The 14,361-nt window shown below is 41.3% G+C and overlaps 1 protein-coding gene across 1 annotated transcript in view; it reads left to right on the top strand.

The window, feature by feature from the left end:
• ptprfa (protein tyrosine phosphatase receptor type Fa) overlaps positions 1-13,902 on the top strand; it is a 270,063-nt gene extending 256,161 nt beyond the window's left edge. The window contains exons 26-32 of the mRNA XM_085373280.1: positions 3,139-3,424; positions 4,921-5,099; positions 10,230-10,356; positions 11,697-11,822; positions 11,960-12,114; positions 12,231-12,366; positions 13,539-13,902. Coding sequence (XP_085229406.1) covers positions 3,139-3,424; positions 4,921-5,099; positions 10,230-10,356; positions 11,697-11,822; positions 11,960-12,114; positions 12,231-12,366; positions 13,539-13,607 — 1,078 coding nt within the window. The 3' untranslated portion in view covers positions 13,608-13,902. The remainder of the gene's footprint in view (positions 1-3,138; positions 3,425-4,920; positions 5,100-10,229; positions 10,357-11,696; positions 11,823-11,959; positions 12,115-12,230; positions 12,367-13,538) is intronic.
• The last annotated feature ends 459 nt before the right edge of the window (positions 13,903-14,361 follow it).

The following is a 14,361-nucleotide window of genomic DNA, read 5'->3' as shown; positions in this document are numbered from 1 at the left end:
AGTATCTAAAGCTCATACTGCATTTAGTCTCCAACCTGTAATAAAGAAAAAGCAAAGCAAACGGAGGAAACTGGAGAAAAACAACTACTGTGCATATTTTACTCTACGCCCTAATGTGGCAGTGTGTTATTCATCATGGTCTCATGTGTTCACATACAACATGGTTTATAATTGAAATCCATTGATCTGTTTACAAGAATGAGTTAAGTTGGTCAAATGAACAGAAATGTATTTGATTCTGTAAATCAGAATACTGTACAGCCTTCCTGTTACAAAAGAATCGCCAACAACGCATTATTTCACTTTACAAAAAATGTCTTTTATTTGTCTTTAAATGGAGGGAACAGAGTCCCTTATGCTGGATGGATGTCACTTCCTGTTTCTGCTGTCATATAGTGCAGGAAAAGGGACCCAAATGCAGGACTCAGAAGCAGGCAGGGGTAAAACAGAAAAACACATTTATTGGGTTCATGCACAGAACCAAAAATAGTAAGTCCACTGGGGAAAGACGAAATACACAAACAAGCCACACAGGGAGGGTAGATAAATGCTAAGACATGGATAAAGGGGGACGGCTTGATTATAGATTTACACATGAGATAATCATGGATAATTGAACACAGGACAGGAGAAGTAAAACTATCAGAAAGACAAAATAAATAAATAGCCAAAAGAAGGACTATTAAATAAACAAACATCACACTACAACATAACATACAGTGAGGAAACACTGAGGGTGATAAGAATGGAATAAACCAAAATCACAAACAAACAAAAGAAGCCAGTCCGTGAGTATCAGAGTCCAAACTATGAATACTAAAGTACAGAAAGACCCAAACACAAAGCTAAGCCTGCAAAGTAAGGACTCAGACACCAGCAAAACACACAGACTCTAACATCTATACTTCTCCACCAGATTTATATGGCACCAAATCAGAACAACGGCTGCCTAAAGGTGCTTCATGTGACAATAATGCAGAGAAAAGCCTGACAAGCAGATGATTCCCTGTGAGCAAGCACTTGGCAACAGTGGGAAGGAGAAACTCCCGTTTCACAGGAAGAAGCCTGCGGCAGGACCGGCGTCAGGGAGGGGCGGGGCCATCTGCTGCATTGGGAGGAAAAAATAATAATATCGTTTATACGCTTTTCTTTGTCCTGGAAATGTTTCCGCTTTTATGCGGCTCTTGGCCAGCAGAACTCTTTCTTCTTCATTAGTCTGCTCTCAGCGAAGGTTCGTTTTAATGTCACGACATGCTGAACGCATGAACGAACTGTTCCCTCGTGATTTCATTCTCCTCTGCCGTCCTTTCAAAGTCAGCTTAAAATTCAAAACGGACACTGCTGAAGGTCGTGTAGAAACAGGAAGTGACATATAGCTGTCGTCAGGGACTCCCATGTGCCGCGGCAGCTTTTGGATGTTTGTTTCCTCCGTTTTTTATCAACATAAAAGGTACAATCTTAAAATGTATGGTTTCATTTTGCACTCTCACCTTATATTAACTGTTCAGGAACTTTCATTATTTTGTATTTAACAGTCAATAAAATTAAAAAATACAGAAACTGCTTTTTTATCATTTTAATAATCAGATACAATAATGTTCTACAAACAAGTTAATAACTACTACACTTTATTATGTTTGTTAATTTTGTTAACTAACAATTTATAATTAAATAACAGTGATTAAAAAAAATACCCATTTATTAACATTAAGGATGGAAACTGTTCTAAGGCGAGCAGGAAATAGATTTTTCTTCTTTTTTCTGCATCTCAAATGACTGGTCTGCTTATACTGTACAAATTTAGACACAAAAAGCAAATATATTTCTTCCTTATGGAACAGATATTACATTTCCATAAAGTCAGAGAACCGTATCTGGCTTTTCCATTTCCAATTCTGCAGCACAAATCCAGAATTCATATATTCCCATAAGGGGATGTTAGATATAAACTGCAGGTATTTTTTATTTATAACACAATAAGTACATGAGAACGTATGCAGAGGTCCTGAGCTGCACTTTAAAACCCACAGTCATCCTGTAACCCTGACATCCTGCAGTGCTCACGGTGCAATCTGTGGGCCTCGTCGTCCACAGCACAACATTGTAGATGGAACCAAATAATGGCAAATAATACAATGATATACTCTGAAAGCTCTTGTCCTGTTTATATGTTCAAAACAATACATTTTTGGATATGGACTGTTCTTCAAATGGCTCACAGCAGTTTGGTCCATTCACTAAAATCAAGGTTGTAGAGTAATCGCTTTACTTCTGCCACACAATAGAATAAAACAAGTTTCCATATCGGACTGCAGTTTGTTAGCTCCATTAACTCACAGTTTTTAAATTTATATCATCATTTATTTACCTTTTTACTGTTAAAATTAAAAATCTCTTTTACAAGAGTGTCCTGGCCAAGCTCAGCAGTGGTATCATAAACGAATTATGAACACGGCAAAAGACAAGAAACAGGTAAAAAGTGCATGATCGTAAAGCTCAAAACTGAGGAAACGTAGCTGATCTGTGTCAGAATAACTAGTTTAGGCAACTTTAACGATCTGCCTCCAGATCAGTTAAAATGGCCTTTTTTATAATTTAATGTGAGCTTTAAGTGCAGGTGCCACGAATAAGTCTTTGAACCAAAGACAATAACCATCTATAATTTCCTTCATGTGTAGGTCAATAAGAAAGACCAAGAACGGCCTTGTAAAAGAAGATTTTACTGATGCTTGTGTCTCCAGAAGGACAAAGCAGCCTATCCAAGCCGAGCAATATTCAATGAGGTGTAGAGACTCTAAGGTCCATCGTGAATCTCTGTGCACCATGACAGACAAATCCAGAACGTGTAAGCGTTGTGAGCAAGCAGGCATATAAACGAAATCACCCTGATCAACCAATGACATAAAAGTGGAATCAATGAGCCCCTTCTTGCCTCCATAATGTTAAAGGCCAGCCTCGTCTCTCAGTGAATCTTTATGGAGGGACGAGGACCCATTTGTAACTGGTTTGGACTGGTATTCATGAGGATTTCGATGCTGTTCCCGGCCCGTGGAAATGCCACAGTGGTCAGGGGAAAGATGTAAAGCGCTCAGGGATCTCTGGTCTGACGCCTGTGTTTCCTCTCTGTGCTCCCATCAGTGCCGGTGTGGGCCGGACGGGCTGCTTTATTGTGATTGACGCCATGTTGGAGAGGATGAAACACGAGAAGTCGGTGGACATATACGGTCATGTGACGTGCATGCGAGCTCAAAGGAACTACATGGTGCAGACAGAGGATCAGTACATATTCGTCCATGAGGCCCTGCTCGAAGCTGCAGTCTGTGGCAACACAGAAGTCCCTGCCCGCAACCTGTACGCCCACATCCAGAAGCTCACCCAGGTGCCCGCTGGAGAGGCGGTGACAGCTATGGAACTGGAGTTTAAGGTGAGCAGATCTGGACTTTACGATTGTACGGCTTTGGGCACTCAGTATATTTAAGGAAGCACTTTAAACACATACAGTAACTGCCTCGACTGTGCTTGGATTCAATGACAGACACTTTAAGTCATGGAAAAAGATGAGAGAGCAGCTGCACCTTTAGTTTCTTACAGGCTTTTCAGGATCATCACTGAGGAGAAGGTGATAGGAGTCCAACCCAAACGCCTTCTGTTGGGATTTTTCACTCTGTTGTGCAAACTCACTGCATTTCTGTCCGCTAGTAAACTAGAGGTCATTCCATAACAATGTACAGTACACACACTGTGTGTTACCATGTTTCAGTGCAAATTAAGAATAAAAGAAATGAGCTTTAAATGACTGCAGTGCTAGTAGTAGTCTCAGAGTCAGATTCACTACATGTAAACACTTTAATGCATCTAGAGAAAAATATTAAACAGGTTTTGGGGATGGGTGGATGGATCATTGACACAACCATGCCATGAGGGTAAAAGCATTTTTTGTTTATTTAAATTGGAGTCCCTTGGAATACGGGGATCTGCAAGACTCATATCCATCCAGCCTACTTTAGGTAGATTTTAAATCATAAAGTCAGAATCAGTTACTACAACATTGCAGTCAGTAAAAGTATAGCTATCATGGCCTGGTTTGTACAGTCTCTCCAAATTCATGTAAATGTAATACTCAAGTGCAAGCAAAGGCAGAAGGAAGATTTTCCTTCTTCTCAGAGGAGACGTTGTTAAAGCTTAACTTCTGAGCTCCTGATGAGGCTGGAGTAGAGGGAGCTGCAGAGGGAGAGCAAGAGCCAGGAAAACCGGGAGATAAGGTCATCCCAGGTTAGATAGTTTTATACGGGATGATCTGCAGCAATCCACTGTCTTCAACTGCTTTAGCAAAAGTGCAGTGGCTTAAGCAGCTTCTGTCCTGCAGCAGGGGGAATGCCCAGCATTCAGTATTATGCTGCTTTTTAATGCAAGCAGGGTGGCTGTAAATCTAAACAGAGCATGATTAGGTTTTGATCCTCAGTTCACTGCACTTGCACTTGCAGTGCAGAGGTCTCAAGTTGGTGCCTGTCAGTAAAGAAACACCTCCTCCCCACCGAAACTGAAAAGAAAAATTTGAGAATGAAATCATTCACGCAGCTAGGTTTGCATCCAAACATCTTATTTCTCTGGTTTGATCTGCATTGTCACAGGCCTGTCGGCTCACACTAAATGTTTCAGGATTTGTTTTGACTTTTCAGCATCTTCAGGATGAGCTTCAACACACAACAGTATCCGACATTCATTTGAAGTCAGAGAAAAAAAGGATCGTCTCAAAGTGCATCATTCTCGTGCATCAGTACGAACGTTAGCTCCTCGTGCCCTTTAACAACCTTGCTCACGCGCCACACTGGATTAGCACTATAAAGACCAGAGGCAGATGATAGACAGTGGATGCTGCCGTGTAGCTGCAATCACCTGTCCTTTCTTCTGTCTCTGCAGAAACTGGCCAACTCTAAAGCACATACCTCAAGATTCATCAGTGCCAACCTGCCGTGCAACAAATTCAAGAACCGCCTGGTGAACATCATGCCTTTCGAGTCTACTCGCGTCTGCCTGCAGCCGATCAGAGGGGTGGAGGGCTCTGACTACATCAATGCCAGCTTCATCGACGGGTACAGGTGAGCCCACAGAAATCACTTCACAGAAATGAGTAGTGCGGCGCATTTCTGCTCAGCTGCTGCACCTCTAATGAGCCGGGGGTTGGACCTTCTCTGTGGCAGCTGACAGCATTAAATTACAGGCTGACATGGAGTCCGGTGTTTCACCGCCTCACATCCCTTTGTTGTGTCAGTTGTCAAAACAAATTGGTTTTCTTGACAGGCCTGTTCATTCTCCCACTTTTTCCACCTCTTGTGAATGGATAGGCTGTTTGAGATCAGTGACATGTCAGAGAAATGAACTGATTATACCAACAGGTCCACGACGCGACTGCCGTCTGTGTCCATGTTCTGTCTTTGGACATGAAGAAATCTTGAGGGTTTTCTACCTTTATAGAAGGGAAATGAACTGAGGAGACACTCAGCTTAATGCCTGTGTGATCATAGCTCAGTATGAAGGCCAGAAATCTGATCAGTCCTTTTCTTATTTCTATCAACATTTATGTGCAAAAACATAATGAAAACAGTTTAGGTTAAGTTTATTTTATTGTCTTCTTGGATCAAGGAAACACTGACATTGCAATAAAACATAGTAAAGTAGAGACATGCATGAATTTGAGATTCAAAGTAACGCTGATTTGAAGAACATGCAGTCTATATGCTTCATATTACTTATTCCTGTAGTCTGCATTTGGAGCTCTACGATGTAGCACGATGCCCAAAAGATCATGTGACAACACGAGTCATGATCGTCTCCACAGCTTTAGCCAGAACTCGTATGATCGCATGATGATATGGTTCAGGATATACAAAGTTGGTCACTTGAGCTTTGGGCTAAAATTCAACTCACAAACTTTCATGTTGTTGCTCAGATTTTATTCTGAAAGTTATGACGGCGAGTGATGATTCTCAGTCTGCTAACATTGTCTTCTGTTTACAGTAAGCTTACAGCTGCGAGATGCATCACTGAGCACTATCACAGTCCGTCACCTCCCCTTACTTCAGGTGTAGAAAGCATGTTTAGACAGTGCTGTTTATTTATAAGCACAGATGAATATTAAATTCTTTGAAATGGCCAGCAGGTCGTCGGCTGCAAAAAACAACTTGTGTTTGTATAGATTTCAGCTGGAAAATGACTCCAAAGTTATTGATGAGTGCCCTCAATGCACGGCCTTGGTAAACAGTTACCAAACTGAATACAACATGATGTTTATTTTCTAACATCTCTTCCCCAATCTTTGTCCAGAAACACGATAAACAGAGTGACTCTGACATTAGCCTAGCAGCATAAAGTGTCCCTCAGACTCTTAGTCACATTCAGCCCAACACGTCACAATGTGATTTCATAAACAGTACACATGTCTCTCACAACATTAGCACCGATATTGTCACACATCACGTTAATCACGGGCTCTTTTATGAAAAGACTTATTGAAAGTTTTCTAGCGCACTTTCACAGAAAGCAGTGGCTAATGAGTCAGGACTTCCCATTTTACATGCAGGGTGGGTGTATGTTGTTTTTGGCTCCCAGCACCTAATGAAGTCCCCTGAGTACCCCCCACCAAAGGGAGGCAACGGAAAGAGGCAGGGCTGTCGTGTAATTCCTCTCTAATTCCTGTGTCGGTAATTAAGAGCGGAGTGAGATTCGGGAGCTCCATCCCTCACTGAGCTCAGCCTTTAAAGAGCGAAGCATGGATTAGGATAGATTAAGGTGAGGGGAATGCACATGATTATGATGATTAGTGGACATGCCCGGTGACGTCTTTGTGTATCACCATTCGTTATTCTCCTACTTACTGCGCTGCGAGATACAAAGGCAGCGAGTGCTTACACCACAATGTTATTAACTCTGCATGAGTCAAAAGTTACAACAGTGAAATCTGCTTCCTGCTTAATTAACTTTTGATAGAACTCTGTTGTGGTTCTCACTATTAACTGTGAAATGCTTTAATTTGTCTAATATTAATGGAAAATCTATTCTATTAACTTTTCTGGGTTATTGATTTGGCTTTCGTTTCTGTCAGCGAGTATGCCTGAAACTCTTGCTTCATGTAGAATTTTAACTGGTTCATATTTTTTCATAATTTCAAAAAGATAAACCTTCACATATGCTATACTGATTACATACAAACTGAGGTATTTCAAAGGCTTTTAATGATTATAGCTTGTAGCTCAAGAAATTCAAAAGTCTAGTATCTCAAATTATTGAAATATTTCGGCTGCTTTTCAAATAATATGAACCACATATCTGTCAGTCTAGTTCAGCAGACACAATCACAGGGAAGTGTGCTGACTTGAAAGTTGTCCAGGTGATGATCATCAACACCCTCTGCAAGGAAAGGAAGCCACAGAAGGTCATTGCTCAAAAGGCTGTTTGCAGCGAGTATATTCATGAAAAGATCATTAAACCCAAGCGACAGATGACCACCGATTTTTGTGGATTGTCGAGAATTTGGGAGCACTTCATAAGTAGTAGAGTGAGGAACATTAAAAGCTGTCACACACAAGTGTCTTGAAGAAAAGTGCTACACCATCACAGTCCTGAATCAGAGGCTGCATTACTGAAACTGCATTACTGCTTTTCTTTGGTGATTTGGGATGCCACGTCATCTGCTGGTGCTTTTTGCTTCACTGTGTTTTATCACGTCCAGAGTGAACACAGCTTGTACCAGGGTATTTAGAGCACTTCATGTTTCCATCTTCTGACAAGTTTTATGGAAATGGAAATTTCTTTTGTCCAGCAGGAGCCGACACCTGCCCACAGCGCCAAAATCACTACCAAATGCTTCGCTGACCAAATTATTACTGTGCTTGATTAGCCCGTCATTTGTTTGTGGTGTGAGGAAGATGAGAAATACTCAACCTTAGAAAAGAAACAAAAACAGAGAAGCTGAAGGCAGATAGCCAAACAACCTGGTAATAATAATACCTCAGCAGTGCTGCAAGCTGATGGCCCCATCACACAGCACAGGGATGCGATAATTCATGGTTAATGGTGTATTAAATAAGGACTATATTCTGCTGCACCCTTTCTGCTCTTGGCTCTGTATGATGGCACGATCTGATATGGTCGTGTTGGTGTTGTTCCCAGATCAACATAGTAAATGTTGTTCCAGGACCAATCAGAATGTTGTGACGTCATACTTTTGCGACTTCGGGAAAAAATGCCGTAAAACAAAAAACTGTACTTAAGCTGCAAGAAACCGCCTCTGTCCGCCGATCAACGGACCCTGACCCTTTAATAAATGCTAAGCAGAACTGATATTGTCCTTGCAACACTGGAACTTCATAAATGCACGAATGGCTTGGCGCGCCAAAGAATAACGTCAGAACAATGTGATTGGTCACTTGCAATGTTGATCCTGGATCAACACCAACACGACGATATCAGATCATCCCTGTAACACGACATATTATACATATGTTTAGATCAATATAGTCACAAAAGCTGCACCACATGTTGTTAAAGCCTTAGTCAGCCATTTAGATACAAGCTGCCTTAAAGGGGGGCTAAGCCAAGATAACAATAACAATGTAAATAAGGATTATTTTGAACTGCAAATCATGCAAAGCCACTCTACTCCAAGAATAGAAATGTGGAGCTTTCAGGCTTCCAACTTGCAAATGATTGCACACTGTTTTTATTTACATTTTAAGCAGCATCCAAAGTTTTGTATTCAATCCCAGGAGGCTTAAGTGACATCAGCTTAACATGAACATCCAGAGAGTTCTTAGAGACGGGCTGATACACGTTGGCTTTTGATTTTCTGCTGGCAGTAGAAAAAAAGGCAGAATAACTCCAGCCTTGTCTCTAAAACAAAGCTCTGAATATTAGCATATATGCTAATATTCAGAGCTTTGTTTTAGAGGGTTAGGGTTAGGGCTACTACAGTTTAGTAACATTTGGTTCAAACTGTTCTCGGTGCTCATCAACAATCTGGCTTTAACCAGCTGCTGCTGGTTAAATGCTTCAGTCAGTCAGCAGCGCTCAGCAGGTAAAGTGACAGCATCAAAATAAGCAGCGTTCGTTCCTATTTGTTTTGGTTGTTGTATTATGGAGTATTGAAATATTAGCTCCACTGCTTGTGAGAGGAGGACAAACATGTAGCCAAAAACAACAAAGCCTCCAACCACCAGTGTCACACAAGAGCACTGATATATACAGATAACAGAAACACACCCAGGCATGCAAGTCTGTGGGAATTACCTAGGCCCACTGTTATATGCGTCAACACTGCCCCCTGGTGGTGTCCAGCTGCAGAGGATCGCCTGGAGCCGGCGGAGCAGCTGGGGTGGCATCTGTCATTTTAACAGAGCTGTTAAAAAGGCTATGTGTTCAAGCAAAACTATTTAAAAATCAGCGCACACATTAGCAAGCAGCTGACTCATCAAATTTTCTTTAAAGGGGTATGTGAAATTAAATATTTAACACCTGAGAGGTTCGTTCAACACTTGTGGGATGTCATTGCCCAGAACTCTTGTCCGGATGTGGTGAAGCCGCAGCTAAATTAACTCTTTTATTTTTGCAGTGTCACGAATTGTGAAAAACCATGACTGTAATTCATAATGAGCATTTTAGGCAGATGTACTTGATCCATTGCACATTTTAATGGAGCAAGTTCTTGTTTTCTAAGGTATTATTTATCAGCTTACGTGTCTCAGAACCAGCCAGGCAAAGTCGGTCATCACCCGAAATACCCGGACCCCCAAGTTCCTAAAACCAAATCACAGATCTCTTTGGGAGCACTGAGTCGATCATTAACTGACATGAAAAAGCAGGTAAAATTAGTTCGGGGCAGCTGGTGATTATCTGGCTAAGCAAATCATACACGGTTTACTTTACTGAATCACAATCAGGTAAGAAGATGAGAATAAAGATATTTCTTTGCTTTCATTGGACTGTACATGTACGAACTCACTCGCAGCCTTGACAGATCAAACTAAACCTTTTCGATTTCTGTCCATTTCATGATAATATGAGTGGGCAACAGTGAGATTATTTAACTGCTGTCACTTTGCTTTACAGAAAGAAACCCAAAGTGATTTTCTGAAGCAGAGCTGAAGTGGAAGAAAACTGAAGCCAAATAGCAGCAGAGCTGCTGCAGCCCAGAGGAGTAAACACAGGCTCTGTGTCTCTGTTTCCATTTGCAGGCAGCAGAAAGCCTACATGGCCACCCAGGGCCCGTTAGCCGAGACCACAGAGGACTTCTGGAGAATGCTGTGGGAGCACAACTCCACCATCGTAGTGATGCTCACTAAACTCCGAGAGATGGGACGGGTAATACAAAACAGCTTCACCTTCTTTTATGTCACGTTGCACTGAAAACAATGCAAGATCTGAATCGTTTCTATACATCAAGCAGAAATCTGGAATGAAAGTGATGATAAAGGCTCCACAGGGAAAAGGAGGGCAGAGCATACACACATGTATATTTTTAACATGAGTAAAAATGCTTTCTTTTTTTTAAGGAGCATGAAATGTTTCTACATTTTGCCAAATCTGGTTTTAATAAAACTCGTATACACTGAATTTACTGTTAATACAAAGTAGAATGACACTTCAAAGAGTATAATGATCTGTACGTAACACATAAGGCTCTGCTTGAAACATCTGGCTGTGGGATTTTGTACGATAAATATTTTTCAACTACTGGTAAAGACAAAGTTTGTCAAGGATTTAAAGTCTTTGACAAAAAGTTCAATATACTCCTAAATACCATCCAGTAATGGGTTTCTAAAGATGGTTGGATCAGTGCGTATAAAAGTGGAATATACAATTTGAATATGCAGAAAATATAGTGCTTTACTTAAATGAAGAAAGACGTGTTTTTATTCAGTAAAATTTAAGTTAATTTAATTTTTTTATTTTTGTCATTGTAACTTCTTGTTTTGTCTGTTTTTGCTTTTTAGTTAGGTATGAATCTATTATTTGATCATCACACCTCTCAGGTCCATTAAATATGCAGTCTTATAATAAACAGTAAAACAAAAGGCTGTTATGTGCAGTGATTTTATATGTCAACATGGATTTGCTCTGGCTGCTCATGGAGGTGGGTTGCAAAGCGGCTGGCAGCTTAAATAGTTCTGGGCTGAGCTGATATGGACGAGCTGTGAGATCAGCTGAGCTGACGGGCATGTAGCTGAGCTCGACGTTACAGCCTGCCTCATGTCATGCAGGATTTCTCCAGCTCTGTGTATGTTACAACATCGATGCATAGAGTTCATTGTCATATACTTTTAAATGTTACAAGAAACAGCCGTGTTGATGATTCATAAGGACATGCAGATACTCACATTTTGCTATAATTCAGCAATGACCTGCTTTCAACTGAATGCTCCTGTTCCACCACATCAGCCTTTGTCCAGTCTCTGTGTTATCAAAGTCCTCGAAGAAGCTGGTGCTGAAGTGTCACACTGCTTTTATTTCCTTTATCAGCAGACACTGGAGTTGTTTGCTGTGCTGTGAGTAAAAAGCGTGGTGGTCAAAAGCAGCCTGACAGCAACAGAAACCACTGCCCATTTCACACTAATCTGAGGCCTAATCGTTGCATTTTGGTCTCAGTGTTAAAACTCCAAGTCAGTTATGCATTTCGCGATCATCTTCTCTCCATCTTTCAGGAAAAGTGCCATCAGTACTGGCCTGCTGAGCGCTCTGCACGTTACCAGTACTTTGTTGTGGACCCGATGGCCGAGTACAACATGCCTCAGTACATCCTCCGAGAGTTCAAAGTCACTGATGCCCGGGTAGGTTCTCTTTTAGCAGCAGCAGGAATGTGACTGCAGATCACTCGTACACTCTTTCCAGCTGGTGGGGGAGGCAGGGATCGTTCTGTGTGAGCCATTTATCCTTTTTTCTTTCCATTTTCCTGCATATTAACCAGGATGGTCAATCGAGGACCATCAGGCAGTTTCAGTTCACGGATTGGCCAGAGCAAGGAGTGCCAAAAACCGGGGAGGGATTCATTGACTTCATTGGCCAAGTGCATAAAACTAAAGAGCAATTCGGACAAGATGGACCCATCACTGTTCACTGCAGGTAACTAAGAGCGTGTGTATGTTTGACCGTGTATAATCGGTTTGGTTGTCAAAATCTGACACGAGAAGCTTTAAGTGATACATTTCAGTATAATAATGTTAATGTATGTTTACCAGTGCTGGTGTTGGGAGGACTGGTGTGTTTATTACTCTGAGCATCGTTCTGGAAAGGATGAGGTATGAAGGAGTGGTCGACCTCTTCCAGACCGTCAAGACTCTCCGAACTCAGAGACCGGCTATGGTGCAGACAGAGGTATCAGTGTGATGCAGGGGCGTTCATCACAAGGGCACAGTCATAAACAGCACATAAAAGAATATAACACATCTTTTTGATTCTCCCCAAACAATAACATATCTTGGCTGTATCTCTAGCTACAAATTCAAAAAGCAACACAACATTGTGGCTTCATTAGTATCTGTGCAGACACAATCCACGTCTCTATGGCTCCTCCTGCCAGAGCAATAAACAAACATGTTGATCGACATCACGAAGTGCACAGAACTACACAGAACTGTCAGCTGTGCCACAATGCACAGCTGACAATGCACAGCGCAGATGTTTACTGGTTTATCTGTTGAATGGGTCTGTTAGGGAAGGGCGGGACAACCGCCGAGTTTACAGAGTTCTCCCATAGATTTCTGTTCCGCTTTAGTTCCACACCTCCACCTTATAATGTCTCTGATGTAGCCTTCAGATATGAAAAGTGACTTTGCCTTAAACCTGCATTATATCTCATGACCAGCAGGGGGCAGTCCACTGAACGCAAAAGCAACCCAGTAAAACTTTGTCAATGAGTTTAAGGTTTCAGTTTGTGAATACATTATGATGTTTAAATTGCTCCATTTAGAGTGAAACAGAGCTCAACAGTAAGAATCCCATCCACATTCTGATTAGGAGCCATAATATTGCATCCATCCAAAGTAAACTTGGATTGTGAAACAATGGCAGGTGCTCCTGTAAAAGGTCTGTGATCTCTGATTTGTGGAGGTCACAGTTACTGTGGAACTGTTTAAAACCACAAACGTCACATCGCTTAGTGAGTATGAAACTTAAGTCACCACGACTGTACCATGTTGAAAACAAGATTATCGATTGTATAATCTATCTATCAATGAATTGGTTTGATCCAAATCAGATCTTTTTATGATCACGATTCACCTCACCGCTGGTTGGCTTGGTTCATATAAGTGTTGTGTAGCGGGATAATTAACAGGGTATTTGGGGCAATTTTTTAAAACAACAGAAGGTCAGCCGGAAGCTTCAGAACAGGATTTATGTTTGTGACATATTTACATTATAAACTGCTGCTGCACTGCAGCGGCAAACCTGAAGTTCCTAATGAAAATAAATCCACTTTACTGTACAACTTTGTCTCTGCTATAATCCTCCTTACGTGCTGATCAAAACTTATTCTGTGTCTCTAGGATCAGTACCAGCTGTGCTACCGGGCTGCTCTGGAGTACCTGGGAAGCTTTGATCACTATGCAACATAACCCTGCCCAGAAAGAAGCCCTCAGAGGAGATCTGTGTCTCTTCTGAGCCACATCCACTCTGCTCCATTGGCCCCTGCAGGCTGATGAGGAGGCTCTGAAGAGGACTGATGAGGAGATGACCACAGCAGGAATCAGGAGAGATTAATGGAAAGAGGAGAGGCGATGTGATGACCTCCCCCTCCTGGACTGGTGCCATGATTCTGCCACAGACCCCACACAAAAACCTCCCAAAAAACAACCCTGAAAGACTCGTACTGTACTCATGCCTCATTCTGATCCCTGCGACTCCCCAATTTCTGCCTCCTCAAAATAGCAAAAACTATTTTTCTGCTACTTTCATTTATATCCATCATGACTATGTTGTTAGCCATTATTAGAGTTTATTTTGTGATCACTTACATTGGTTACTATATGTCTTAATGGGTCTTTTCTTAATTTGCTTCTCTTATTTTTCTTAATTTTTAATAGAGGACATGTATTTTCAACATGATCCAAGTCATTAATACTGGACGCCGTATATTCACAGCTGCTAATGATTTTTTTATTTTATACCACAGATATGATATTCTAATGTTTATCGTTATTCGGTTGGTCTTATTTAGAGGGAAACTTGGAGAATGATGATCTCTACTAGACAGATCAACTGAGCAAATAAGGTTTGTGACCTGCAGTATGAAATACATCACAGCTATAAATGTGCAAAGACTCATCACATCTGAAGAACTGCAAGCATGTACAGAGTTTTTTGTCATTA

Source organism: Diplotaxodon limnothrissa, linkage group LG15 (genome assembly GCF_057381915.1).
Source record: "Diplotaxodon limnothrissa isolate DT_005_m linkage group LG15, D_limnothrissa_male_GT1.1, whole genome shotgun sequence".
NCBI lineage: Eukaryota > Metazoa > Chordata > Actinopteri > Cichliformes > Cichlidae > Diplotaxodon > Diplotaxodon limnothrissa.
This window is presented reverse-complemented; position numbering and strand designations above follow the sequence as displayed.